We start from the raw sequence: 26,082 nt of genomic DNA, 5'->3' as shown, positions 1-26,082 counted from the left end.
AAGAAGGGGAGAGGACTCCCTGTACCTTTTTTTCCTGTGATAATCCTCCTACCTTTGTCATCGGTCTGCCCTATTCCCTGAGTAAAGGCAGTAACTGCATGCAAGAAAAAAATACCATAAACATCAATGGCAGTAGTTTCATATTAACATAGGTAAGGGGAAAGGTATGTGTTTGCATCTTCTGTTAGCGATTTCTGGGATTCTGAATCTTCACCGTCACTTAGTTTTGCACAGTTGTGGGAGATATACCCAGAAGACACAGGCAAATACAACCTGGGTAACTAGCTAGGGGTTTGTTCCCAAGTCCCCATCTTATATGTCCTGGTGAGCTGCCCTAAACTACGTGTGAGGAATAAAGACTGTTCTTTCAGCTCAGACCTGTGATTCTTGAGTGTTTTAAGAGTCTTTTAAAATCTATGGACCCTCTTTCCAGCAAGTGGTAAATGTACAGAATAGTTTTGTGTAGGTTTTCAGGGAATTCATGAATACCACTAAAGCTGTTCCAGTAGACTGTATTGGGAGTCTTATAGGATAATTACTAGCAGGCTTGGAGAACCTTTTGGCCCCATTCCCTTAGCTGTGTGTCTTGATCTAGTCCTGTGAAAGAGTCCTTCACTCTAAGATTTAGAGCCCAAATGAACTTTGCCAGCCATTTACCCTTTTTCCTGGGGTGTCTTATTGATCCTGCTGGGTTTCTATAGGTACAAGACCCTCTTAAGCATGAAGCAGCTCTATATTTGTTGTTTTAAAATTTATTTTATTATTTTTAACAAATTGACCACAGACCGCCTGTTTAAAAATGTCCTTTCCTTTCCTTTTTTCCTTTCTTTCTGTTCCCTTCCCTTCCCCTTTTCTTTTTCTTCCTTTATTTCCTTTTCTTTCCTTTTTCCTTTCCTTCCTTCCTTTCTTGCCTTTCTTCCTTTATTGCCTTCCTTTCTTTTCTTTCTTTCACCCAGGCTGGAGTGCAGCACACTGTAACCTCAAGCTCCTGGACTTCCAAGTAGCTGGGACTACAGGCACACACCACCATGGCCCACTAATCTTTTCTTTTTTTACTTTTTTTTTTAGAGACGGGGGTCTCATTATGTTGCCCAAGGATGATCTCGAACTCCTGGGCTCAAGCAGTCTTCCCACCTTGATCTCCCAAAGTGCTGGGATTATAGATGTGAGCCACCATGCCCAACCTTTGTTTTTTTAATTGGCAAGTAAAAATTGTGAAGACTTATGGTGTACAACATGCTGTGTTGATAATGTGTATACATTTTGTAATGGTTAAATCAAGCTCTTTAACATGTGTATCACCTCACATACTTATTTTTTTGTGGTGAGAACACTTGAAATGTACTCTCAGCAATTTTAAAGTATATAATACGTTGTTACTAACTGTAGTCACGTCACTATAATGTACAATCGATCTCTTGAACTTATTCCTATCTACCTGACATTTTGCATACTTTACATCTCCCCAGTCTCCCAACCCCCAGCTTCTGGGAACCCCATTCTACTTTCTGCTTCTATGAGTCCAATTTTGTTTGCTTTAGAGGTGGTGCCTCACTCTGTCACCCAGGCTAGAGTGCAGTGGCACAATCATGGCTCACTGCAGTCTCTAACTCTTGGGCTCAAGTGATCCTCCCGCCTCAGTCTCCCAAGTAGGTGAGACCATAGGCGTGCGCCACCATGCCCCCAGCTAAGTTTTAAATTTTTTGTAGAGGTAAGGTCTCACCACGTTGCCCAGGCTGGCCTCACCTCCAAAGTGCTGGGATTGCAGGTGTGAGCCACTGCACCAAACCTGAGTCGACTTTTTTGGATTCCACACTTAAGTGAGATCATGTAATATTTGTCTTTGTATGCCTGGCTTATTTCATTTAAGATAATATTTTCCAGGTTTATCTGTGTTGTCTTAAATGACAAGATTTATTTTGTTGTTGTTAAGGCTGAATAGATTCTGTTGTGTATATATGCTACATTATCTTTATCTCGTCATCTGTTGATGGATACTTAGGCTGATTCCCTATCTTGGCTATTGTGAATAGTCTTGCAATAATCATGAGAGTTCAGATATCTCTTCAACTTACTGACTTAATTTTTTTGGGATATATACCTAGTAGTTGGTTTTATATCCATCTCATTAATAACTACATGAAAGACAAAAAGAGAAAAGAGGAATAATCCAGCTATCTAAAGTCACGAAAAAAGAGATTTATACCTTCCACTGAAAAAATGTAATTCCTTACTGTGTGGCTCAAGTATGTACCCCGGGGAATGCAATCTACCCTTGACCTAGGGTTCAGCTTCTCTTGGGGTTAGAGTGGAGCAGCTTTAGCTCCCCCTAGAGATGAGAATGTAAAGTCGGCATGCCAGAGGGATGATTATGAACTTCAGAACCTGAGCAGCATCAGTTGAAACATTGCTCTCCCACTTACTCGTTTGACTCGTTAGCTATAAGGGTGTACCCCTCTGTAAGGTTTGGAGGATTCACAATCATTACGTAAAACATTTAGTGAAAGCTTAATTTGTTGCAGCTGTGGCTGTTGTTATTTTCATCTTGCTACTGTTGTTTTCATTTCGCTATTGTTAGGTTTCCAAGAGAAATTCAGAATGTGTTTTTCCTTGCGTAAGGCAAAATTTCTCCAATAAGATGACACAGATCTTTGTTGTGGAACATTGCAGGATGTTTAGGGGATTCATCATCTTGGGCTGCCATTACAAAATACTACAGACTGGATGGCATGAAGAACAGATTTATTTCTCACAGTCTAGAGCAAGCTTGTCCAACCATGCAGCACAGGACAGCTTTGAATGCCCAATACAAATTCTTAAACTTTCTTAAAACATTATGAGATTTTTTTTAAGCTCATCTGCTATCGTTAGTGTTAGTGTATTTTATTTGTGGCCCAAGACAATTATTCTTCTTTCACTGTGGCCCAGAGGAGCCAAAAGATTGGATACCCCTGGCCTAGAGGCTGGAAGTTCAAAATCGGTGTGCCAGCAAGGTCAGATTCTGGTGAGGACTCTCGTCCTGGCCTGTAGACCAGTGTTTTCCTGTGTCCTCACATGGGAGAGAGGGAGAGCAGGGTGGGAAGGAGGAGAGAACAAGCTACCTGTTATCTCTTATAGGGACACTAATCTCATAATGAGGGCCCCATTATCATGCCTAATCTAAACCATATCACTTCCCAAAGGTCCCATCTCCAAATAACCATCACATTGAGAGTAAGGACTTCAACATATTAATTTTGGGGGGTGGGGGGCAGGGAGATAAAATTCGCTTCATAACATTTAGCAGTTCTGGCCTTTGGCACTAAATATGAGTACCACCCTACAGTCATTGTGACAATAGAAATGCCGCCACCCTCACCAATTTCTGAACCACACACTCGGATTGTTACTTCCGTATTTAGCCAGTGGGTATTAGTCAGAACTGTATGTCTTAATGCTGAGAGAAGTAATAGGGACCATCTTGCCCAGTCCCTCTGCCCTCTGCCCTCAGAAAGGGAGAGGGAGCTTAAGAGGGCAGTGTAAGCAAGGCAGTACACCTTCTGTTACATATTCAGCCTGTGCTTAGCTTCGCTTCATAGAATTGGTAACAAATGGATTACACACACTCTGACATTAACATATATATTGTGGAATTAAGAGTTCAGATACAGCAGTGATTAAAGCTTGCTGATGTTTTCCCAAGAAGCTTCATAGATGGGTTAAAAATGAGCCACATTTTGAAAGATGAGTAGGAATAAGTGCAGTAAAGAGCCAAGAAAAACCCAGATTGGGAAATGCCACAGGCAAAAGGGTGAAAGTAGAATAAACATGGTCTAGATTGGGGATTGGGACAGGAATGGGGAGGGTGATGGTGAGGAATGTGTGTGTGTAGTTGGTGTCTTTTCCTTTGAAAAGCTTGCTCCACCAGTCTGGCCCCACCACTGCCAGCCCTAGGACCAAGCTGCATGGCTCTCCTGTGAGCTGCTGGAGCCCCTTGCATTCTGGCAATGTAACTGTTTGTCTCTTATGTTCTCTGGGCTGTGTCTTGGTTATCATTGGATCTCTAGCATCTAGTATGGGGTAAAGGGTTAGTAAATAATTATTTTTATTTGTTTATTTTTGAGACAGGGTCTGACTTGGTTGCCTAAACTGGAGTGCAGTGGTGCAATCATAGTTCATTGAAGTCTCAAACTTCTGGGCCCAAGCAATCCACCCACCTCAGCTTCCTAAATAGCTAGGACTTTATTAGTGCATGCCACCATGCCCAACTAATTTTTAAAAAAAATATTTTGTAGAGACAGTGTCTTACTTTGTTGCCTAGGCTGGTCTCAAATGCCTGGCTTCAAGTGATCCTCCTGCCTTGCCCTCCCAAAGTGCTGGGATTACAGGCGTGAGTCGCTGCTCCCAGCCTTGATTTATTGAGTGATCGTGTATGGATTATAAGTTGTGAATTGGGAAGGTTGTAGGAAAGAAAGTCTGGTCATTTCTTTAGAGAAAGATTTTACTTCTGATTTGTGTGTCCTTGAATGGGTTCCTAGGACTATTAGGATTTATTCATACAAAAATAGAAATGCTAGACCTAGGAAAAAGAAATTTTTATTTATTTATTTGTTTGTTTATTTGACAGTCTCGCTCTGTCGCCTAGGCTGGAGTGCAGTGGCACGAACTCGGCTCACTGCAACCTCTGCCTCCTGGGTTCAAGTGATTCTCCTGCCTCAGCCTCCTGAGTAGCTGGGATTATAGGCGCCCGCCACCATGCCTGGCTAATTTTTGTGTTTTTAGTAGAGATGGGGTTTCACCATGTTAGCCAGGCTGGTCTTGAACTCCTGACCTCAAGTGATCCGCCCACCTTGGCCTCCTAAGGTGCTGGGATTACAGGAGTGAGCCATTGTGCCTGGCCAGAAAAAGAAAATTTTGTAGAGGTAGAACCTGAAGTGGTGATGTAATCTAAATTGTTTTTGTGTACAAATCAGACCAAGAAAAATCATAAAAGTGAAAAGGCTTAAAGAAGGATGCTGAAAGGTTGGTTGGAGGAAAGCAAAGCAGTTGGAGAAAATCCATTTTAAGCACTATTTAGGGCCTTAGCATGAAAATATGGAGAGCACTTAGTTTTTCAAGGTACTTTTAACTTTTTTTGTGCAAAGCATTCTCCGAAATTAATGCAAAGACCTGATTCTGTCATGTTTGTTGATCTTCTGTGCATGTGTACATTCTCTGTTAACATATTACTTAGGATAGTATAAAAATGAAAGACAGTGGTAACTCCTTTCAGTGATGTTGCCATGAAGTGCAAGCTTCTGATTGGAGAGAAATGCTTGGATCCTGTCCCTGTGACCCTGTGGCACCAATAGGTGCTTAATTACTTTCATTTGCTTTGGTTTTTAGTCAGTTCTGATTCATTCTTTACGTTCTGTTTTTCTAATCATAAAAGTCAGAAGAAATGTACTAATTTTAAAAAATAGTATTGGGTCACTTAAGAAAAATGCTGTTTCATTTTCACTAAAATATATATTAATAAGTTGTGTATTAATACTTTTTAGGCGCTGTTTTGAATTTTTAGATTTGCTTTTACAAGAATGGCAGACACATTCACTAGAACGGTGAGCATCTGATTTGAAACCATTTTTCCCTCTGAATTGAGTCTTTAGAGTGAATGCTTTGGTGAGTGGTCCAGCTGGCTTTCTGTAAGAATGGAGGAATATATGCGTTTGTTTTCATGACTACATCTGTTGTTTTATTGATGTTGGCCACATAATATTCGCAGACACTTTTAGTGAATTTCATTGGTTGAAATACTACTATGTCCATGTGCATTCTGACAGCTGCAGAGCCAATGTAAACTGTTACTGACACTGGCCCTGCTGCTTGACATTCCCATCAGTTCCCATGAGGTAACTGTTTAAAGTTGCTGTTAGTAAAGTGTTAGATCCTTCAAGGAATTTCACTCATTTGAAAGTTTTCTTTTTCTGCCTCTGTATTTGATGTAGACAGCCTATTTAATATTAAGGTGATTATCTCACAATTTCCATAGAAACTAGTTCTGATGGGAAAAACACAAGCTTTTGTTGTTTGGGTTCGTAAAAGATTGAGCTATAAGTGCACATTTTAAAAAAATCAGCTTGTGTTTTTTTAAAAAATTCCCACAAGAGAATAGGGTTATCAAAGTCCTTAGGCGTGGGTGGGTTGGAGTGGCGCTAGGATGTTGGGACAGGGTTGGAAATTAAAGAACTGTAGGAGTGCCCTGCTTTGCCCAGCCACGTGGGAACTAACCAGCCTTGGTACAGAGGCTCCCAGCTCCATGTTGCCATTTGGAAGTTATTTCTCCCACCTGGTTTCATCTGCATCAAACCATACATTTATGATTGTTACTGCTTTCTTTTCTAAATATCTAGACACATATCAGTATTAGCTGAAACAATAAAGAAGGGAATACATGATGCTGATTCCGAAGCAAGAATAGAAGCCAGAAAGTAAGTTTTTATTGTACATCACTTTTTAAATTAATGTCTTCTATATTTCACATGAATTATAGGATTGCCTTATTAAAAACTTAAGCTACTTGAACATATTTGTTAACCGTGACTTTTAAACATGACCCCCAAAAGGCCATTTTGAAATATTTCTCTCTTTTTTTAATAACATCACTCAACCTTGTAAATAAACAGGACTGAGGGAGACAAAAGAATGCTTGTTTTTACATTCACCACAAATTATCACATAGCTCTGGAAGGCAGTTGTATACATGCTCAATGTATTCTTTTATTCATTAAGCCATATTGTAATCCAAAGCTGCTTTAATGATTTACCATGAAAAATCTTGGTCACGGGGAATTCTCTCCCTGCAGTCACTTCTTTGCAAGCATCTGTGGTTCCTTGGTGTGAATCATATTAAGGGGAGTTGGATCGACTAATGCCTGGGATTATCACAGTGATCACTTGTTGTTTCTGTCTCATAAGTGAGGTACTTTTGCCATTAGGACTGAGTTTTCTCCAATTATGTGGCCATGGCCTCTGTATTCGTTACCTCCTTGAAAAATTTTTTTTTTTTTGAGATGGAGTCTCATTTTGTTGCCCAGGCTGGAGCGCAGTGGCGCAATCTCGGCTCACTGCAAGCTCCACCTCCCAGGTTCTCGCCATTCTCCTACCTCAGCCTCCCAAGTAGCTGGGACTACAGGCGCTTGCCCTCACGCCTGGCTAATGTTTTGTATTTTTAGTAGACACATGGTTTCACCGTGTTAGCCAGGATAGTCTTGATCTCCTGACCTCGTGATCCACCCGCCTCGGCCTCCCAAAGTGCTGGAATTACAGGTGTGAGCCACTGTGTCCGGCCTTGGAAATAATTTTTGCCAGTGTGACTGTAAATACCAGAAGTTTGATATTAAGACATTCTCTCTTGGATTGATAGCTACTGCCAATATTGCATCTGTGATTTTTTTTTTAATTTACTCTCACAGTTGACCAACTCTCTTAATTGATACGTGCTAAAATCTAATTGTACTAGCCTGCAATGTTACGGTTTTACTTAGCTACATTAATGCATCCTGATCTAGTACTTATTGCTCTTTGACTGCCTTCACAGTTAAATTATATTTCTCTTGTTTCTGAGCTTATTATAACTATGAAGTGTTTGTGCCAATTTTTTCTTGGCTAGTTTCTACCAAAATAAGTGACATAATTAATCGTTGCTAAAAACTATTAGGAATGGATTTGTTAATGATCTGTTTATGCTGTTTTTATCCTTGTATTGGACCCTCCCCACCCCCGGCCCATTTTTTCTTGGTCTTTAATCATAATGTGATTCGGATTTCAAGTAGCTCTGAACATTTTAAAATTTTTCTTTCACATATGTTACCTAAGGCAATTTTAAATACTTTGTATCAAGAGATGTGAAATTGCATTTATAATAGCTGCCATTTTAATGAGCCTGCCCTGTGTTCTAGGTATAGTCTTAGATGTTTAGCTCCACCTTCCCTAAGGTTCCTCAGTTTTGCAAGTTAGGCTCTTTAATTCCCATGTTACAAATGAGGCTGAGGTTGAGAGGGGTAAGTGACTTGCCCATTGTCTAAAAGACAGTAAAATTGTGAGGCCAGGATTCGTACCAGGTCTCCTTTGTTTACCCTCTCCTCCTGCTACTATTAGCAGCTAAACTGAGGCTTCCAGTCCTTGAAAATCTTCTGTGGTGTACTCCAGAGTTCAGCAAAAGATGTGTTTGGATCCTTGAATTAGACCAGGATTCTGTGTGTTTCCTCTAGATGTTACTGGGGTTTCCACAGTCACTTCAGCAGAGAAGCAGAGCACTTATACCACACCTTGGAGTCCTCCTACCAGAAAGCCCTGCAGTCCCACCTGAAGAACTCAGACAGCATAGTGTCTCTGCCTCAGTCAGACCGCTCGTCTTCCAGCTCTCAAGAGAGTCTAAAGTAAGAGATTCATCTTTGCTTATCATTCATGGGAGAATTTGTATTTAAAAGTTTGTCACATGAAAACACAAATTCTAGCTATGTTTTTACATGTGTGCTTGTTAAAACGCCCTCTTACTTCAGGTAGATCCTGGTGCAAAGTAAGATACCACCACGGAGTGGTAAGAAATAGTTTGCTTTGGTCTTTACCATACTGTTTTTCAGTTAAATGTATATGGCAGTCCTAGAATACAGTTCTAGAATAACATAAGTGAATTATGGAGTAGTGTGAACTATACACACCAGTGCTTCAGGGTCCTCTCAGGATGTAAGTGTGAACCTGGAGAGAAGTTTGGAAATGGAGGGCATTCAGACTCTGTGACTTAATATATTATCATCTCTGCTCTGTGTTTCTAATTTCTGTCTGTAGTTACTATTTCACCTCTGTGTTTGAAAGGCAGTCCAAAATAGATTGCTAAAGCTTCGTTGGGAATCAGGGAGTTTATAACATTGTGGTTCACATTGCCCAAAAAATTCTGAAAACTCTGAAATAATTCTTCATTGTAATAATTTCCTGTTGTAGTTTGTATTTGTATTAATTCAGATAAAGTACATGTAATAAATAATATACATCTTTACTTTTAGTCGTCCGCTGTCTGCCAAAAGAAGTCCTACTGGAAGTACCACATCTAGAGGTGAGACTGACAGCCGTGGAGAAGGCCTGTTCTCGGCTCTGGTGGGCTGTACATGCAGCTGCTAGAGGCTGCCCAGGCACAGGAGGCCGACGGCCTGCCCTCAGTTCCTTCTTAGGCTTGAATGTAGCCTGCTCTGCCCTGCCCTGACTCTCCAGCAGAGCTCCGCTTTGTCAGGGCCACTCGCTGCTGAGGTCAACATTGACGGGGTGACTTAGGAATGAAGCTCTGTGACCTTTTCTCCCCACCTCCCCTGCATGTTGACATTGCCACAAACTGTACCTCCTGTCTCTGATCCTTTGATGAGACAGTGAAGACATCTTGGTGGCGTTTTGAGCAGCAGCAGCAGCAGCAGCGTGATGGCGGTTAGTGGTGGGAGAGTGGCATGTTCCAGAAAGAGGAGGGCTCTAGGAAAGAGGGCATGGCACAGTTATGTCATTTCATGAGGAGACTCCCTAGACGTGAGCATTTTTTCCTTATTTCACTTCTTTTGTAGTAAGCAGAAACATGGTCCATTTCTTTGGGGTTTATAGTCTTCGATAACAAGAAAACAAATGTAACTGATACATTACAATTGAGGTCACTTTTAGTTTCCTTCACATTGCCTGAACTCTCTTCAGGGACCAGGGGAAACTGTTTGTCAGTTTTTTATGCTCCAACATCTGTTAAAACTTGGTATTTGTTTTCAGGAAAGCAAAACAACATCAAATTTTAGCAATGTATTTTCAAAATTCTGTGTAGTCCTTATTCATATTTCTTCCTTTATCACTAAAGCTTCTACAGTTAGTACCAAATCTGTGTCAACGACTGGGTCCCTCCAGCGATCTCGAAGTGATATTGATGTGAACGCAGCAGCCAGTGCCAAATCCAAAGTCTCCTCATCTTCGGGCACGACGCCTTTCAGCTCTGCAGCGGCTTTGCCTCCGGGGTCATACGCATCCTTAGGTAACCACACCCCTGTCACCCTTTCCCTCCTGCACTGCTCTTCGAGAGATGACTCTTACCTCTTAGCAAAATACAAACCCGTGATTGAGGCAAGTCTCACTGTCGTGGGGCTACTATTTAAATCTAAGTAGCTTTGTGCACTTGCGGCTCATCAGCCAGCCACCCTTGTTGAGTGTCCCTTTCTTCGATGCATCATCCGTTTTAGTGTTGAGTAAGTACACAATACACTCATGCTCGGAGGGTGTGTGGCACTGAGCACATCCTTTCCTCAATTCTTCCTCCTCCTCCATGGCAAGCCCAGCCACCTCCCATATTGTCAAAGCTAAGTTTTTTCCCCCTCTGACACTGATGGGAGCAGAGCCAGCAGGTTCAGTGAGGGATTCATCAAAGGTAGTCAGTGTTTTTAGGTGTTTCTCAATTTGAGAATATAACCAGAGCTGGCAGGGATAATCGGATTGGGTTGTGGAGAATGGCAGGGGGAATCTGAAGGAATGTGATGAGCTCATGAATCAGCATAACCATGTCTGTGCAAAAGAGCGTTGTCCTTCCATGTGTCACCTTGGGAGGAGCATGCCCTTACTCTGATGATTGCCCAAAAAAGTTTTTTAAAAACTACTTCCAAAACTTTTAATATCTGACATAGTGATAGATCAGCTACTCATATTTTTCAGCAGATGCTTAACACGTACTATGTGTCAGGCTAATTATTTCGTTTTGTTTTTGGAAGAGCCAATTCTTTCAAAGCCAAAATCTAGGGACTTAGCTGGATTGGTTCTACTTTAGATTTTAAGGAAATGAATAAAATTTAAACTTCCTGAAATATCAAGGTGGAGTTACTCATGTAACTTTCAGACAAATTCCAGAGTCAATTCTAAAACTAATGTTCTGAAAATGTTTTGAACATTGGAAGCACAGTGAACAAATAGCACCCAGAGAAGATTTTAGGGTCTGCCATTTATTCACTCTGTGACCTGGAGTAGGCCATGGAATCTGTAAGTCTGTTTTCCATACCTGCAAATTACTTGTAACAGTAGCCACCTAACTCATATATGAGGCAAAATGAAATTATATAAAGGTTCTTTATAAACTATTGTCCTGTAAGGTGGAAGAAAGTGTGATTCTGATAGGAACATTATTAATTTGAAAGATATGTGTTCTGGAACATTTGCTCAGTCAGTCTTGTTTTTATGGAAATACCTCATACACCCATAACAATTGAGAAGAAACTCATTAAGAACTCTCTTTTTAAAATCGTTTTAACTGTTGCACATTATGTAGGAGTGTTGTCCATATGTAACCATCGAGCAAAGGAGAAGTAACAACTCTTCCTCCTATGCTGAATTAGTTCTGTTAATTTTAGTTTAGTTTTTCAGTACTTACCTATGCTTTAGTATATTAGATCCACCTTTAGTATTTGTAATTAGTATTTGTTTCATTGTTGGAAAAAGTGAGTAAAAATCAGCCTCAGTATTTCTGTTTTTCTGTCTGTATTTGGAGTGTTTGAATATGGCTGGTATAGACTTTCCCCAGTGCTAGTAAAAGCCCTCACATCTTTTGGTATGATAATATGGAGCTGACCCTTCAGAAGCACTGATGATAAGTTTTCAGTCCAGTATTAACCTCTTCAAAGAAAGAGACTGGAGTATTCAAATTCTCTGTTTTCTGAGAATTCTACCTCAAATTCCCTTATTTTGTCCCCAAACAAAAACACCAAAAAATTGAAATATAACACAATCTTAGTGAGAATTTGTTACAGTTGCTACCTAGGTTGACACATGACATCTTTGCAAAAGTGTAGCATTAAAGCTGATGATCCTTTTCCAAACTTCTAGAGTCCAGACACATGAGGGAAGACATGGAGTACATAGGCCTGGACTCAGGTACCATGCTCGACAGCTTTTGCTGCTGGACGTGTAGTTGGGATAGGCATTGCTAGAGCAAGCTTCTCTGAGCTTCTTACTTGGCTCTGCCTTTTGGGTAACTCTTTAGTATTTTAGCTTCTAGTTCCTCCTCTCTGCCCTATTCTGCTGGTACTTTCTTCCAGGAAAAAGGAACTCTTAAGAGGATGAGAGTTGGCTAAAACAAAAAACAATCTTTCTTTCAACTGTGGCACTACCCTGGGTTGCCCTTCTGTGTTTTATTTTTGAAAGGCAAAAAAACCGTTATGCTATGTTAAGCTAATTTCAGTACAAGGCACACTTACTTGCTTCAGACTCTGCTTTGCTGTTGAACTTGTTTCCCTTTTAATTTTGTTTTAAATTGTACTTTTGCTTTTTTAGTAGCTAATAACACTCGGCTTTTTAATTTTTTGAATGTTACTAACTGTTCCCTGTTATCCCTTCCCTTGTTTTTTAATTTGCTTAAAGATGGTACTACCACTAAAGCGGAGGGTAAGCGGTTTGTTTCTGTGATTGAGGTGTGTCTCACTTTCTCTGGTCCTCTGTTCTCACCAAGTGTTGCCCAGCACCCACTTGTCCTCACCAAGGTCCCTGCATGAGATGTTGCACGCTGTTTCTCCTCCTCTCTTTTCATTCTGTCTCCATTCGGTTTTTGCCCTACCTCTACCTGAGTTCTCCTTCCCTTTCTTGTTCAGTCTTTGTTCTTGTGAATTTTAGCACTAAAGTATGCTGCGCGTGGTTTTTAATGCTGAGTCCACACTCTGGGGAGGAGCGTCCATGTCACACTGTGTGCTACTGTCCTCATGGACTACCTGTCTTGGGTTTAATTACTCCTGAAGCACTACCTTAGCTTTTGTTTCCTTTTCTTTCCTTTTGTGCTTTTGTGGGCCTCTCAGGATTTGCCTTTCCTGTTTTGAAAGTAAATTTCAATGTCAATTATTCAGACTAAAGGCTGGTAAACGTTTTCTAACAGGTAATTTAAAGAAATAAAAAAATATATTTTTCTCTCCTCTAAAGGTACTACTGACTTATATGATGCTATTTTTTATTTGTCTCACGGACACATGCCCCATTCATTCATATACTCTCATTCATCCCCTCATCAACCATGTATTGAATGCCTTCCATGTACCGTGTTCTGTACTACACACCGAGGATATAGTAATGCTGTAAGAAATAGGCATATCCAGATCCACTTTATTTTCTTTTTTATGCCATTCTCAAGAAGCTCTTTCTATTTTTGTATTACCTTTTAAATTTTAGACATAGTTGTTTTAGTCTTTGCAGGTTTTTGATAAGTGCATATAAGACAATATCATTCCTTTGCTAGATAGAATGCATGATAACGCTTTAAGTGATTGAAATTCAGAGGAACCTTCTCTGCCTAAATAGAGGCTTAGACCCACCAACCTTCAGGATAATTACTTAACAATTAGGAACAGCTAGTTCATTTTCATATATTATTTAGTGACCCTAAAGGGCTAGCATGCAGAGTTGGCTGGGTTTAGCTTGATGTGTGCAGCTCAGTTCTTTTAATCCATATGTTACTTTCTAAGGGACTCATAAAAGAAAGATAGGAATGGATTTTTTTTTTAAAGGTGAACATGATCCCAAGAGCAGTGTTTCTTAAATTTATCACATCATGAGAATTACTTGGATACTTACTAAAAAAATACTCTTAGGTTCTGTACCCTGAAGATGCTGATTAAGTTTGGAAGGAACCAGAGTATCTGAATTTCTAATAAGCCTCCTTGGTGGTTCTTAGGGTCGGACAAGTTTGTAAAACAAAAAAATTCCAGAGTTAAAATAAGGACAAGAAACCTCTGTCCTGATGAGGACGTCATGTCTGACAGCAGAAGGCAGAGGCTGGTGTGATTGGGAAGCTGGTTGATAATTTTCTTCATTTCTTAAGCTGATATGGGTAATTTTATGTTTCTCTTGTCCAAAGAAACAATCCTGAGTGTTTTCTCAGCCTTGCTGGGAGGGAAGGAGGAGAGTGGAAGAGAATAATGTAGATGAAATGGAAAGCAAAGACATTACATGGGAAATTATATGTTTTTCCAGAATGCCCTGATTTCTATGCCTATATAACAGAATTGAAATCAGCCTGTTATTCCATACAGCCCTAGGACTTTTTAACTTTTTTTTTTTTTTCCCATCAGTTCCACAGTCCTGAGTAAGGTCAGAATTGCCCTCTCAGTTATTGTCCAGGAGACTAACTCTCTGGTTTTTCCTTCTTCTGGGAGAAATTGTTTTTATAGAGAGCTCAGACTCTGACAATAGAGACCGTTGCTGAAGAAGCATAGGGAGTGTCAGTGTTTGTGTACTGGGGCTGCACTGGCTGTGGCAACACTGGCTAGTCAAAGCCTGGAAAGACCTGTGAGTTTGAACACTTCTGGGTTGTCATTGTTCTGTTGATTTCAGCAGTGAGACTGAGAGAGCCTGTTCTGTTTAGAAAAACCACAGTGGTTTTTTAGGAGGAGATGTCATTTGGTGCCTTTTCAATATGAGTTTTCCACTTGCATTTTTGGAACCATTATGGGCCTTTTAAAAATTTATTAATCAGTCTCTTAAATATTTTATAATCTAGCTTCTGAGACAAGATGATTTTAAAACAGTTGTATGCTCTAAATTAAAAATTTAGAGGGTGGGTGCAGTGGCTCACCCCTGTAATCCCAGCAGTTTGGGAGGCCAAGCAGGTGGATCACCTGAGGTCAGGAGTTCGAGACCAGCCTGACCAGCATGGTGAAACCGCGTCTCTACTAAGAATACAAAAATTAGCCAGATGTGGTGGCATGCGCCTCTAGTCCCAGCTACCCAAAAGGCTGAAACAGGAGAATTGCTTGAACCCAGGAGGCGGAGGTTGCAGTGAGCGGAGATTACGCCATCATTGCACTCCAGCCTGGGCAACAGAGCGAGACTCTGTCTCAAAAAAAAAAAAGAAATTTAGGCAGTAGGTTTGAGTTTACTGGCAATTTTATTACTATAGTAATGAGAAAAATATATATTCCTTAGGAGTTATTCACTGTCCACATCAAGGAATCCTAACATTTATGGCTAATTAGAAAAATACTTTTTGTAAAGAATGAAAAACTCAACTTTTGGATGAAAGTTTATTTCCAGGTTATTATCTTCAGTATGTTATGTTCAGTAATTTTTGGAGATTTTGATGAGGGAAACATAATGTCTTTTATGTTGCAAATGAGGAAGTTTATGATTAGATGTCATATGGTAAATGCATTCTCATACTTTTTTTTAAAAAGCTAGTATGCTTAGGAAAATCATTCATGTTTTTCCCAAAATAAGTAACTTTAAATGAAAAGTTACAGTGCTTTGAATGGCCTGTGGGGCTGACAGCCATTGTTTGTTTTGGGGAATAATCATGTTTATTAAGATGTAGTCAAAAGCCATGTCAACTTAACTTTCAGTGATTTTAATTAAGATTACACAATAAAAACTATATAGCCTTGTCTTCTCTTCAGGAAAAAGAACTTAGATTTTAGTACAATTTTACTGGGAAATAAAATGTAAAAAATCATCCAAGAACTGTGAATTTTAGGTAATTGGTCTTTTTACAAGATGGAAAAAGTATGCATGTCTATATATAGAAGTAAAAGAGTGTTAAGCTTCTTTTAAATTTTTAAAATATGAAGGAAATTTTTTTTTTTTTTAAGGCAGGGTCTCATTTGTTACCCAGGCTTTGGAGTGCAGTGGTGCTATCACAGTTCACTGTACCCTTGACCTGCCAGGCTCAAGTGATCCTCCTGCCTCAGCTCCCCACCCTGTCCGTCAGGGTAGCTGGGACTACAGGTGTGCACCACCACACCTGCCTGGCTAATTTTTAAATTTTTTTGTAGAGATGGGGTCTCCCTATGTTGCCTAGTCTGGTCTTAAACTCCTGGGCTCAAGTCATCCTCCTGCCTCAGCCTCCCAAAGTGCTGGGATTACAGGCGTAAGCCACCATGCCCGGCAGGAAATTATTCTTTTGGGGAGAATAGTTGTAGGTAGCGAAATGTAGAAATGAACAAGTTCCTCCGTTTTGGTTCTATGAAAGATGTCAGTGTATGAGTAAAGGCTGGTTTAATTATGCCCCCAAGCAGTGAAGTGTACAGCGGATATGTATGCCAAAATGTCCCAGTGTAATGAGAACGGAGATTTACTTTGAAGACCTTTTAATTTTATAATCTGTAATTTGGGAATTTGCTAGAAAATTTGAAACACGTAGGGAACAGAAAACCCCTAGTGACATAAGGCTATCTAGTGGTTTTTATTTGCCTAACAAGAAGCTAGGAAAACCAGGTCTACAAACTACACTTGGTACACAGGGTGAATTTCTCCTGGTTTGGAGTCTTTTCTAGAAGGAATGGCAATGTGAGTGAAAAAGAATCCTTAGGAGCAGTATTTAAAAGTCATGAGATGAATGATCTTTCTTTATTCCATGAATGTCGAAGGCTTTGGGCTCCTCTTACAAGTCTTTGTTTTCCTCTGGGTCTGGTTTTGCTCTGGTTAGGTTTGTTTGTTGATGCATATCTTGCTCATCCTTCCCTCCAAAATTCTTTTTGTTGTACAGTTCTTTACCTCTTTTTTTTTTTTTCTGTTACTTGTGCTGACTTTTTTTCTCCCTTCACATCTATCTACTTGTCTCTGTCACTTAATAGATTATAATACAGAACTGAAGTATATTTTTACTGTTTGTTGCTTTATTTTTATTTATTTATTTGTATTTTGAGGTAGAGTCTTACTCTGTCACCTAGGTTAGAGTACAATGGCATGATCATGGCTCACTGCAGCCTTGACTTGCCAGGCTCAAGTGATCCTCCCACCTCAGCCTTCCGAGTAACTGGGACTACAGGTGTGCAACACCATGCCCTGCTAATTTTTTGTATATGTTTGTGGAGATAGGGTTTCGCCATATTGCCCAGGATGGTCTCGAACTCCTGGACTCAAGTGATGCTCCTGCCTTGGCCTCCCAAAGTGCTGGGATTACAGGCGTGAGCCACTGCGCCCAGCCTGCTTGTTGCATTTATTGAAACTTTTTTCCCCTAATTACCACAGAGCATTTTATATCATCTTTTAAAAACATGCACAGGTACTCATAGTAATATTGCCAAATCAATAGACTGAAAACAAAACAAAATGAAACAAAAGACACCTTTTCCTATAAAATAAATATATATCTGAGTTTAACACAACAGAGGCCCTTTAAGCTGCATAGCTGTGTTTCCAAAAAAGTAAGGAAATGTTCAAAACCAAGAGGATCACAGACTGGAATGACAAGCTTGAACTGATTTTTAAGGCTGTCCCTGAGAGCTTAGTTATTGATGGGAATAGCTAGACACACAGAGCACAAGACCTTGAGCTGACCCAAGGTGAAGATTGAGAGTTGGCATTAAGCCAGCATAGACAAGGGGGCTGTATATCCATGACAAGGTGGACAGGTGAGAAAAACAACACAAAAAATCCTCTTTATCTTCAATATAAGATTCAATATCAAAAATCCTCATTATCCTTCAATATCAAAAATCCTCTTGATATAATGTCTGTCTTGACTTTGCCTTAGACAGAGGGGGGGAAAAAAACCCTAATCTTTTCTCGTAATCTGTAACTAAGCTCTCTACTCACACAAGTTGTGGTTTTAGATTTACTTCACCTGTGGTGTTTGGAAGACTCCAAGCTAATAAATTAAAGTAGTTTGTGTTTATAGCCCCCAAGGGTGCCTGCCAGGAACAAACATTAAACTTCTGTAGAGGAAGCTTCTCTCAAATCTAATTCCTCGGGATTCATGCAGATGGAAATCAGCGAAATAAGAGTTCATACTCTGTGTTACATCCATTATGAGTGAGAGGCAGCAGAGAAAAAGAATAAAAACAGAATGTACCCTTAAAGATCTGTTACAAAATGTAAAATAAAGCGTTTAAAAGAAATAAGAAACTCGCATTAAGGATATATACAACTTAGTAGCCCGAATAATCCTCCCAGTTGAGAATACATTACTGTTCTAGAGTAAAAGCAGTGAATCCACACAGCTTCAAACCTAAGCATGGCAGGAGCCCTGCTATGTCAGGGTCAATGCTGGCCGTCACCCTGAGGCTTTTGGCTAAACCCTGGGGTCCTTGGGCATTTGATGTGATGATTGTGCAGGACATAAAGGACAGAAAGCCCAAGCCCACTTAAGACCTGCATCGTCATTAGTGAACAAAAAGTTAACTTTACTAAACTGAAAAGAACAACAGAGAAATTTGCCCATCTTAACTCTGGTACTGGTTAGAGGAGGAAAGTAATCTCCCTCGAGAATGTGCAACCAAAATCTTGATGCAGGATTCTGGTCAGAATTTACATTACCTTTGTAGCCTGAAAAACCCAAATAGATAAATCATTTTAAGTTGGCTGTGGATTACTTGTGTCCACAGGACACAAACAAAATCAGAGATCTTCTTTGGAATAATTCAGCTTTAATCTAGATCTTAAAGAATTCCCATAAATTTCCAAGAAAAGTGATCGTTTCATTGTCTTAACAGTTAAAGAAATAAAGTGAAATTTTAGAAGGGAGTAAGAGGCTATCAAGAATGACTAAGCAGATTTTGAAAAAGAACAAATGAAACTTCTAGAAATGAAAATATAATACATTATTAAAATCAAAAACTGGTCGGACATAGTGGCTCACACCTGTAATCTTAGGAATTTTAGAGGCCGAGGCAGGAGGATTGCTTGAGCCCAGGAGTTAAGCCTGGGCAATATAGTGAGACCCCATCTCTACCAAAAATTTTTTTTACAGTTAGCCAGACATGGTGGTGTACAACTGTAGCCCCAGATACTTGTGAGGCTGGGGCAGGGGGATCGCTTGAGCACAGAAGGTTGAGGCTGCGGTGAGTCGTGATCATAACCGCTGTACTCCAGTCAGGACAACAGAGCAAGACCCTGTCTGAAAAAAATAAAAATAAAAAACTGCATGGGTAAATTGAGCAGTAGAATCAATGTAACTGAAGAGAGAACTCATGAATTAAGAGAGCAAGGAAGAACTTATCCAGACTGTAGTACAGAGTTAGAAAATATGACAGAGTTGTTAAGTTACGTGCAAGATAGTAAAGAAACTTAACATGTCTAATGGGAGTTTAAGAAGAAGAGGGAGAATGGGGCAGAGACAATATTTGAAGAGATGATGGTTGGGAATTTTTCATAATTGATGAAAGATACTAAAGCCGGGCACAGTGGCTCACGCCTGTAATCCCAGCACTTTGGGAGGCTGAGGTGGGTGGATCACTGAAGGCCAGGAGTTTGAGACCAGCCTGGCCAACATGGTGAAACCCCGTCTCTACTTATAATACCAAAATTAGCTGGGCGTGGTGGCTCGCATCTGTAGTCCCAGCTACTTGGGAGGCTGAGGTGTGAGAATTGCTTGAACCCAGGAGGTAAATTGCAGTGAACCGAGATCACACCACTGCACTCCAGCCTGGGCGACAGAGTGAGACTCTGTCTAAAAAAAAAAGACACTCAAGCACAGATTGAAGAAACCCGGTAAATTCCAAGTAAGACAAAAATAAAAAATCCGCAGTTAAACATATCATAGTAAGGCCAGGTACAGTGGCTCATGCCTTAATCTCAATGCTTTGGGAGGCCGAGGTGGGCCAATCACTTCAGGACAGGAGTTTGAGACCAGCCTGGCCAACATGGCAAAACCCTGTCTCCACTAAAAATACAAAAACTAGCCAGGCATGGTGGTACATGTCTGTAATCCCAGCTACTTGGGAAACTGAGGCACGAGAATCACTTAAACCTGGGAGGCAGAGGTTGCAGTAAGCTGAGATCATGCCACTGTACTCCAACCTGGGTGACAGAGTAAAATCCTGTCTCAAGAAAAGGAAAAAAGTAAAATTGCAGAACACGAAAGGCACAGAAGCCACTAGAAAAAGAAACTACCTACAAAGGAAAGCCAAAGACTAACTGCAAAGAAAACAGGGAAATCTGAATAGTCTGAATAGGAAGAGTGGAGCATATCAGTGTTCATGTCCTGTTTCTAATTTTATACTATAGCTTTGTAAGATGTTACCATTGAGAGAAACTGCGTAAAGAACACACAGGTCTATTATTCATTAAAACCGCATAGGAATCTATAATTATCTCAAAGAGGTTTAATTTTAAAAGGAGGGAGCCCTTAAAACTACTGTATCTCCTCTAAAGTGTGATTTAATGGCTGCGTTTTTAATAATATTATTTAAAGATAGTAAAGCATCTTTAAAAAATTAAGCCAAAAGAAGGAAACGAAGGAGAGGATAAAAGGAAAATGAAAAATCAAGACAAAAGCATGCATATAAAAAGGTAAAAATAGGGCAGGCACGGTGGCTCACGCCTGTAATCCCAACACTTTGGAAGGCTGAGGCGGGCAGATCACCTGAGGTTGGGAGGTCGAGACCAGCCTGACCAACATGGAGAAACCCCGTCTCTACTAAAAATACAAAATTAGCCAGTCGTGGTGGCACATGCCTTGTATTCCCAGCTACTCGGGAGGCTGAGGCAGGAGAATCACTTAAACCCTGGACACAGAGGTTGCAGTGAGCCGAGATTGTGCCCTTGGACTCCAGCCTGGGCAACGAGAACGAAACTCTGCCTCAAAAAAGAAAAAAGAAAAAAAAGTAAAAATAAAGTCAAATAAACCAACTTTGTGGTTAAATGAGAAAGATTGTCAAACTTGATTTATTTTAAAGCTCTAGCAATATAATATTTATTTATTATTAATATTTTTAAATGGAGACAGGGTCTTGCTATGTTTCCCAGGCTGGTCTCAAACTCTTAGCCTCAAGCTGTCCTTCTGCCTAGGCCTCCCTAAGTGCTGAAGTTACAGGGGAGAGCCACCACGGCCAGCCCAATGTGATATTTAAAGAGAGAAATCTAAAACTTAAGACTACAGATAGAAGACAAAGGATCAGTAGAAGAAAGCTGTTGAAGAGTATTTAAAAACAAAGGCAAAAAAAAATTTGTAATTGATGAAAGACACTAAAGTTGAGCATGGTGGCTCATGCCAGTAAAAGAGGATTGCAGGCGTGCACCACCACGCCCAGGTAATTTTTGCATTTTTAGTAGAGACAGTCTCTCCATGTTGCCCAGGCTGGTTTCTAACTCCTGGCCTCAAGTAATCCACCTGCCTCAGCCTCCCAAAGTGCTGGGCTTACAGGTTTGAGCCACTGCACCCAGCAAAATTTCAGTTTTTGAAAATACTAATCAAGTAGGCAAACTTTTGAAAAATGTCAATTGAAATACAGAAAAGGTACAAATTAACTGTTAAGAATAACAAATTAGGCATAAATGTGGATCAGTAGAGTTTTAAAGGTAAGCCAGATACAATGGCTCACACCTATAATCTGAGCACTTCGGGAGGCCAAGGTGAGAGGATTGCTTGAGGCCAGGAGTTTGAGACCAGCCTGGGCAACATAGTGAGACCCCCGTCTCTACAGAAAATTTAAAAATTAGTATGGCATGGTGACATACGCCTGTAGTCCCAGCTGCTCCTAGCTACTAGAAGGCTAAGGTGGGAGGACAGCTTGAACCTGGGAAGTGAGGCATCAGTGAGCTGTGATCGCACCATTGCACTCCAGCCTAGGCAGCAGAGCTTGACTCTGTATCAAAGAAAAAAAAAATAATTTTTTAAAATTAAGGTAAGATAAATCTATGACAGCTTTGTTAACAATTCAAAAACAAATTGTACAAGTTTCAAGAAAACCCAAAACTGTTTCTTCAAAGAAACAAGCAATGTGAGTAGTTTTAAGACTGCTCATTAAACAATTTGAATCAGTAGTTAAAAGTTCATTGCTCTATTCCCACCCTGCCAAAATAAACTTAATAAAAATGGAAAAGATACTCCAAAAATTCCTGCCGTGCTCAGATGGTTCTGCACACAAGTTGTATCAAACATTGGATAATTGCATTGTCAGTTTATCAGTGGAGATGCAAAAAAAAGTAATAATAAAAACATTAGATAATTCCAGTCTTACGTAAACTCAGAGAATAGGAAAAGAGGGAATATTTCCCTTGCTGGTTTTATGCAGCTAGTATGACCAGAGTACCTACAAACATTGTGTATGTGAGTGTGTATATCATGACCACATAGGTTTAGCCCAGGTTTAATTTTTCTTCTTTTCTTTTTAAGACAGAGTCTCACTTTGTTGCCTAGGCTAGAGTGCAGTGGCACGATCTCGGCTCACTGCAACCTTTGCCTCCCAGGTTCAAGCAATTCTTGTGCCTCAGCCTTCAAAGTAGCTGGCATTACAGGCCTGCACCACCATGCCCAACTAATTTTTTGTATTTTTAGTAGAAATGGGGTTTTGCCGTGTTAGCCAGGCTGGTGTCAAACTCTTGTCCTCAAGGGATCCTCCCACCTCAGCCACCCAAAGCGCTGGGATTACAGGCGTGAGCCGCCGCGCCTTGCCTGTTACTTTAAAATTTATTAATGTAGTTCAAATTCGGGAGAAAAACTCTCTTATCTAAAAAGATCAAAACATCAAAAAATTCAGACATTTATGATAAAAATTGTTGGCAACTAGGCACAGAAATGAATTTTCCTTTTTTTTTTTTTTTTTTTTCTTTTTTAGACAGAGTTTTGCTCTTTTGCCCAGGCTGGAGTACAGTGGCACGATCTTGGCTCACTGCAACCTCCGCCCCAGGTTCAAGAGATTCTCCTGCCTCAGCCTTCCAAGTAGCTGGGATTACAGGCATGCGCCACCATGCCCAGCTAATTTTTGCATTTTTAGTAGAATGGGGTTTCTCCATGTTGGCCAGGCTGGTCTCGAGCTCCTGACCTCAGGTGATCCGCTCACCTCGGCCTCCTAAAGTGCTGGGATTACAGGCATGAGCCACTGCGCTGGGCCAAATTTTCTTAACCTGTTGGCAGATATACTTTCTGTGAAATTTCAGAAATTCTTTTAAAAAATCTTGTTTGAGTCAACAGTGCTTACCCTCACTGCTTCTATTCTGCATTATATTACATGACCAAGACACCACAATAAAGGCAAAGTAAAAGTGAATTATTTGAGGGTAATAAGCTGATGAGTTATTTGTGAGTGTTATTCTATTTAGATAACCCCAAATCTGTATACAAATTAGTGGAATTAATAAAAGTTTAGCAGAATCCTAGAGTGTTAAGATCAAAATATAATGATTCCATTCTTACCTGCCAAGAACAGAAAATATAATTTAATAAATTATAAAAATAAAGCAACTTTAAATAAGTCTATAAAAATTGAGTAAGAACTTTGAAAAAATGATCAAACTTTATCAAAAGATATTTAAAAAGTTAAATAAACATAGAAGATATAATGAATGAGAAGACCAATATTATAAAGTTTTTCCCCTTAACCCAGAGTTTCATATAATGCCAGTCAACATTTCAACAGGCGTTGTTATTGTGGCTGCACATACATATGGAAGAGAGCAAAGGGCTTAGGAAAAGGCGAATTTACTTGTCCTGCCAATTAGCAGGATGTCTTTTAAAAAAGGCTAATCACAGGCTGGGTACAGTGGCTCCCGCCCGTAATCCCAGAACTTTAGGAGGCCAGGGCGGGTGGATCACTTGAGGTCGGGAGTTGGAGACCAGCCTGGCCAACATGGTCAGATCCTGACTCTACTAAAAATACAAAAATTAGCCAGGTGTGGTGGCATGTTCTGTAATCCCAGCTACTGGGGAGGCTAAGGCAGGAGAATCGCTTGATCCCAGGAGGTGGAGGTTGCAGTAAGCCAAGGTCACACACCACTGCACTCCAGCATAGGCGACAGAAAGAGACTCTGCCTCATATACTAATTAAGTAATTAATAAAAAGCTAATCACAGTATTGTGATGTCGTGTAGGTATGGACACATTGACTAGTGGGACAGACTAGAAGGCTGAGAAACCCAGATACACATAAGTGCTGCTTGATAAACAATGAAGTGGCATTTTAATCAGTAAGAAAAGCGTTAAGTAAATTTATTTCAACATTGGTTAGTTATATGGAAAAAATAAAGCATATTCGTTCTTTATCCATACATAAGTGACTTTTCAAATAAAATATTATCAAAATAGTAAGCTTTAGAAAAATATAGACCTTGTGTTATAATTTTAAAACTTTCTAAATATGTAAAACAAAACCACAGAGTTATTGGTTGTGAAAACATGTATTTACAAAAAAAAAAAAAAAAAAAAAGGGAATGCTGAACACTGGGTTTAGGATCATGTTACCAAATGTTGCGGGAAAGTAGAATACAAGAGGGTTAGCAAAGAGAGTTTTTATTTTTTAAGCTAAATGAGTATACATGTTCATTTAAAAATCTTTTTGTGACCTAAATATTTTATAATGAGTTTAAGAATTTAAATTCAGTTGGTTTTTTCATGTTCACTTTGCCTTTGTGACTGCCTTGATTTAGCTTGGTGACTTCCTTAGGAAAATCAAAGGTCATCACTCATAGGCTTGTCAGTCAGCCAGGCACAGGCATCTAGACCAGTGGTGTCACATTGAACAAATTAATTTATTTCCCTGTTTCTCAGTTTTCTCATCTGTAAAATGGGAGTAATTACTTTATATGCTGTGAAGATTCTGAATGGACTCATATATAGTTGTTAGTAAATGGTACAGCTTTTCACTTCTGTGTAGATTATAGAGTTTGTGTATAAGTTTTTCCTTAATCTGAAAAGTCATTGATTCTTAACTAGTTTTATTATTTTTTTAATGCCAGCTTTCTTTCATTGCTCTTTACCTTGCTTTCTTGAACCTTTTTCAAACTTGGAAGGATTTGCTTCCTGCATTACTTCTCTGTAAGCTTTGTCGCTTGCGGGGGTAGAAGTGATTTTGAACAACATAAAAGCCAGTGGGAGTTCAAGTTGGTTGTGTTTTTCCTATCCTCATTGAATTATGGCCGGAGAGGCATTTTGTGCTCCCTCGAAACCAAAAAGGCCCATATTTTTTTAAAAAAAGTTTAATCGCTAATCATACTAGTCTGATCACTAATGATTTTGTGTTTCTGAATTCATTTTTATTTTTATGGCTTCATGGTTCAATAATTGCTGTAATTTTTTCATAACTGCCTACAGCATTGAATTATCTTTGGGCCATCATTTCTCTTGGTACTCCTAATACTGATTCTTTTTAGCTGTATCTCTCTTTTTAGCTTTATCTTTTTTTTTATCTTAGAAACTTACTGACATACATGCTTTAAAAATAGAAATTTAATGCTGCATATCAAAAACACGTTTATTCACTGGGGAGCTATAGCTTCTATGATGGCTGAGTTAAGAAGGTAGACTTTTGTTTTGGGTTTTTTTTTTTTGGCATTACTCTTATTTTCTATAGTTTGTTTTTTACAGTGACAGCTAGTATTTTCTGTTTTTGGAAATTTGTCAGATTTATAGACAATAAAAAAGAAAATTTAATCTGGAAAAAATTATGGGAAATGTCCTCAAATGGATATCACTTCCTCGTCTGAAGAGATAACATACTGAAATAGTTGGAACCTAAACAGCTGCAGGTCCATGGCTCCATCTCAGGAATTGTGCGCGGATCCTATGCACATGTGTGCATGCACACACAGGGAGACGTGGCAGACCTCGTGTGGAGGATCCGCCCACAGAAGCTGTTGCTCCCGATGTAGTTGGCTGGTCAGTGCCCCTCTTTTGGGGCATGAGTTCTTTTCTTGAGGAGGTGGCACTTACTGGAAATGTTGTGAAACACTGTTTTTGCTGTGTCCTCCAGGTCGGATCCGCACAAGACGGCAAAGCTCTGGGAGTGCCACCAATGTCGCCTCTACGCCTGATAACCGGGGCCGCAGTCGCGCTAAAGTGGTTTCACAGTCCCAGCGTAAGGAACATATTTTATGCTCTTGCTTATCTCAGTTTTATTCAACAGCTCATTCTGCAGTTGAACATTTTACAATGTTTATATTGACTTCAGAGGGAAAAACACATTTTTTGTGGCTCTGAGATACTGTGAGTAATTTTACTGTTTGTTGGGTAAGCTTAAAAAATGAAACATTCCAGGCATACATTTGTCTCCTGTCCAGGTGATTTACATTTTGTATTGTTAAGCATTAAACATTAAAATGTAGTTTTTCTCCCTCCTTTGAAGCCTGTCAAATTGTAACTTATCTGTTCTGTGACTCATTTTTGCATTGATAAGGAATCCTTCTGATGTAATTTTAGAACAGTACGTG

The 26,082-nt window shown here is 39.8% G+C and overlaps 1 protein-coding gene across 1 annotated transcript in view; it reads left to right on the top strand.

The window, feature by feature from the left end:
• Positions 1-26,082, top strand: part of CLASP1 (cytoplasmic linker associated protein 1) — a 301,973-nt gene that overhangs the window by 178,683 nt on the left and 97,208 nt on the right. The window contains exons 15-21 of the mRNA XM_058434402.1: positions 5,520-5,579; positions 6,372-6,449; positions 8,232-8,399; positions 9,024-9,073; positions 9,845-10,015; positions 11,848-11,895; positions 25,626-25,730. Of these exons, the coding sequence (XP_058290385.1) occupies positions 5,520-5,579; positions 6,372-6,449; positions 8,232-8,399; positions 9,024-9,073; positions 9,845-10,015; positions 11,848-11,895; positions 25,626-25,730 (680 nt within the window). The remainder of the gene's footprint in view (positions 1-5,519; positions 5,580-6,371; positions 6,450-8,231; positions 8,400-9,023; positions 9,074-9,844; positions 10,016-11,847; positions 11,896-25,625; positions 25,731-26,082) is intronic.

The sequence above is a fragment of the Hylobates moloch genome, unplaced genomic scaffold (genome assembly GCF_009828535.3).
Source record: "Hylobates moloch isolate HMO894 unplaced genomic scaffold, HMol_V3 SCAFFOLD_24, whole genome shotgun sequence".
Taxonomy (NCBI): domain Eukaryota; kingdom Metazoa; phylum Chordata; class Mammalia; order Primates; family Hylobatidae; genus Hylobates; species Hylobates moloch.
The sequence above is the reverse complement of the archived record's forward strand: the minus strand, read 5'-3'. Positions and strand labels throughout refer to the sequence as shown.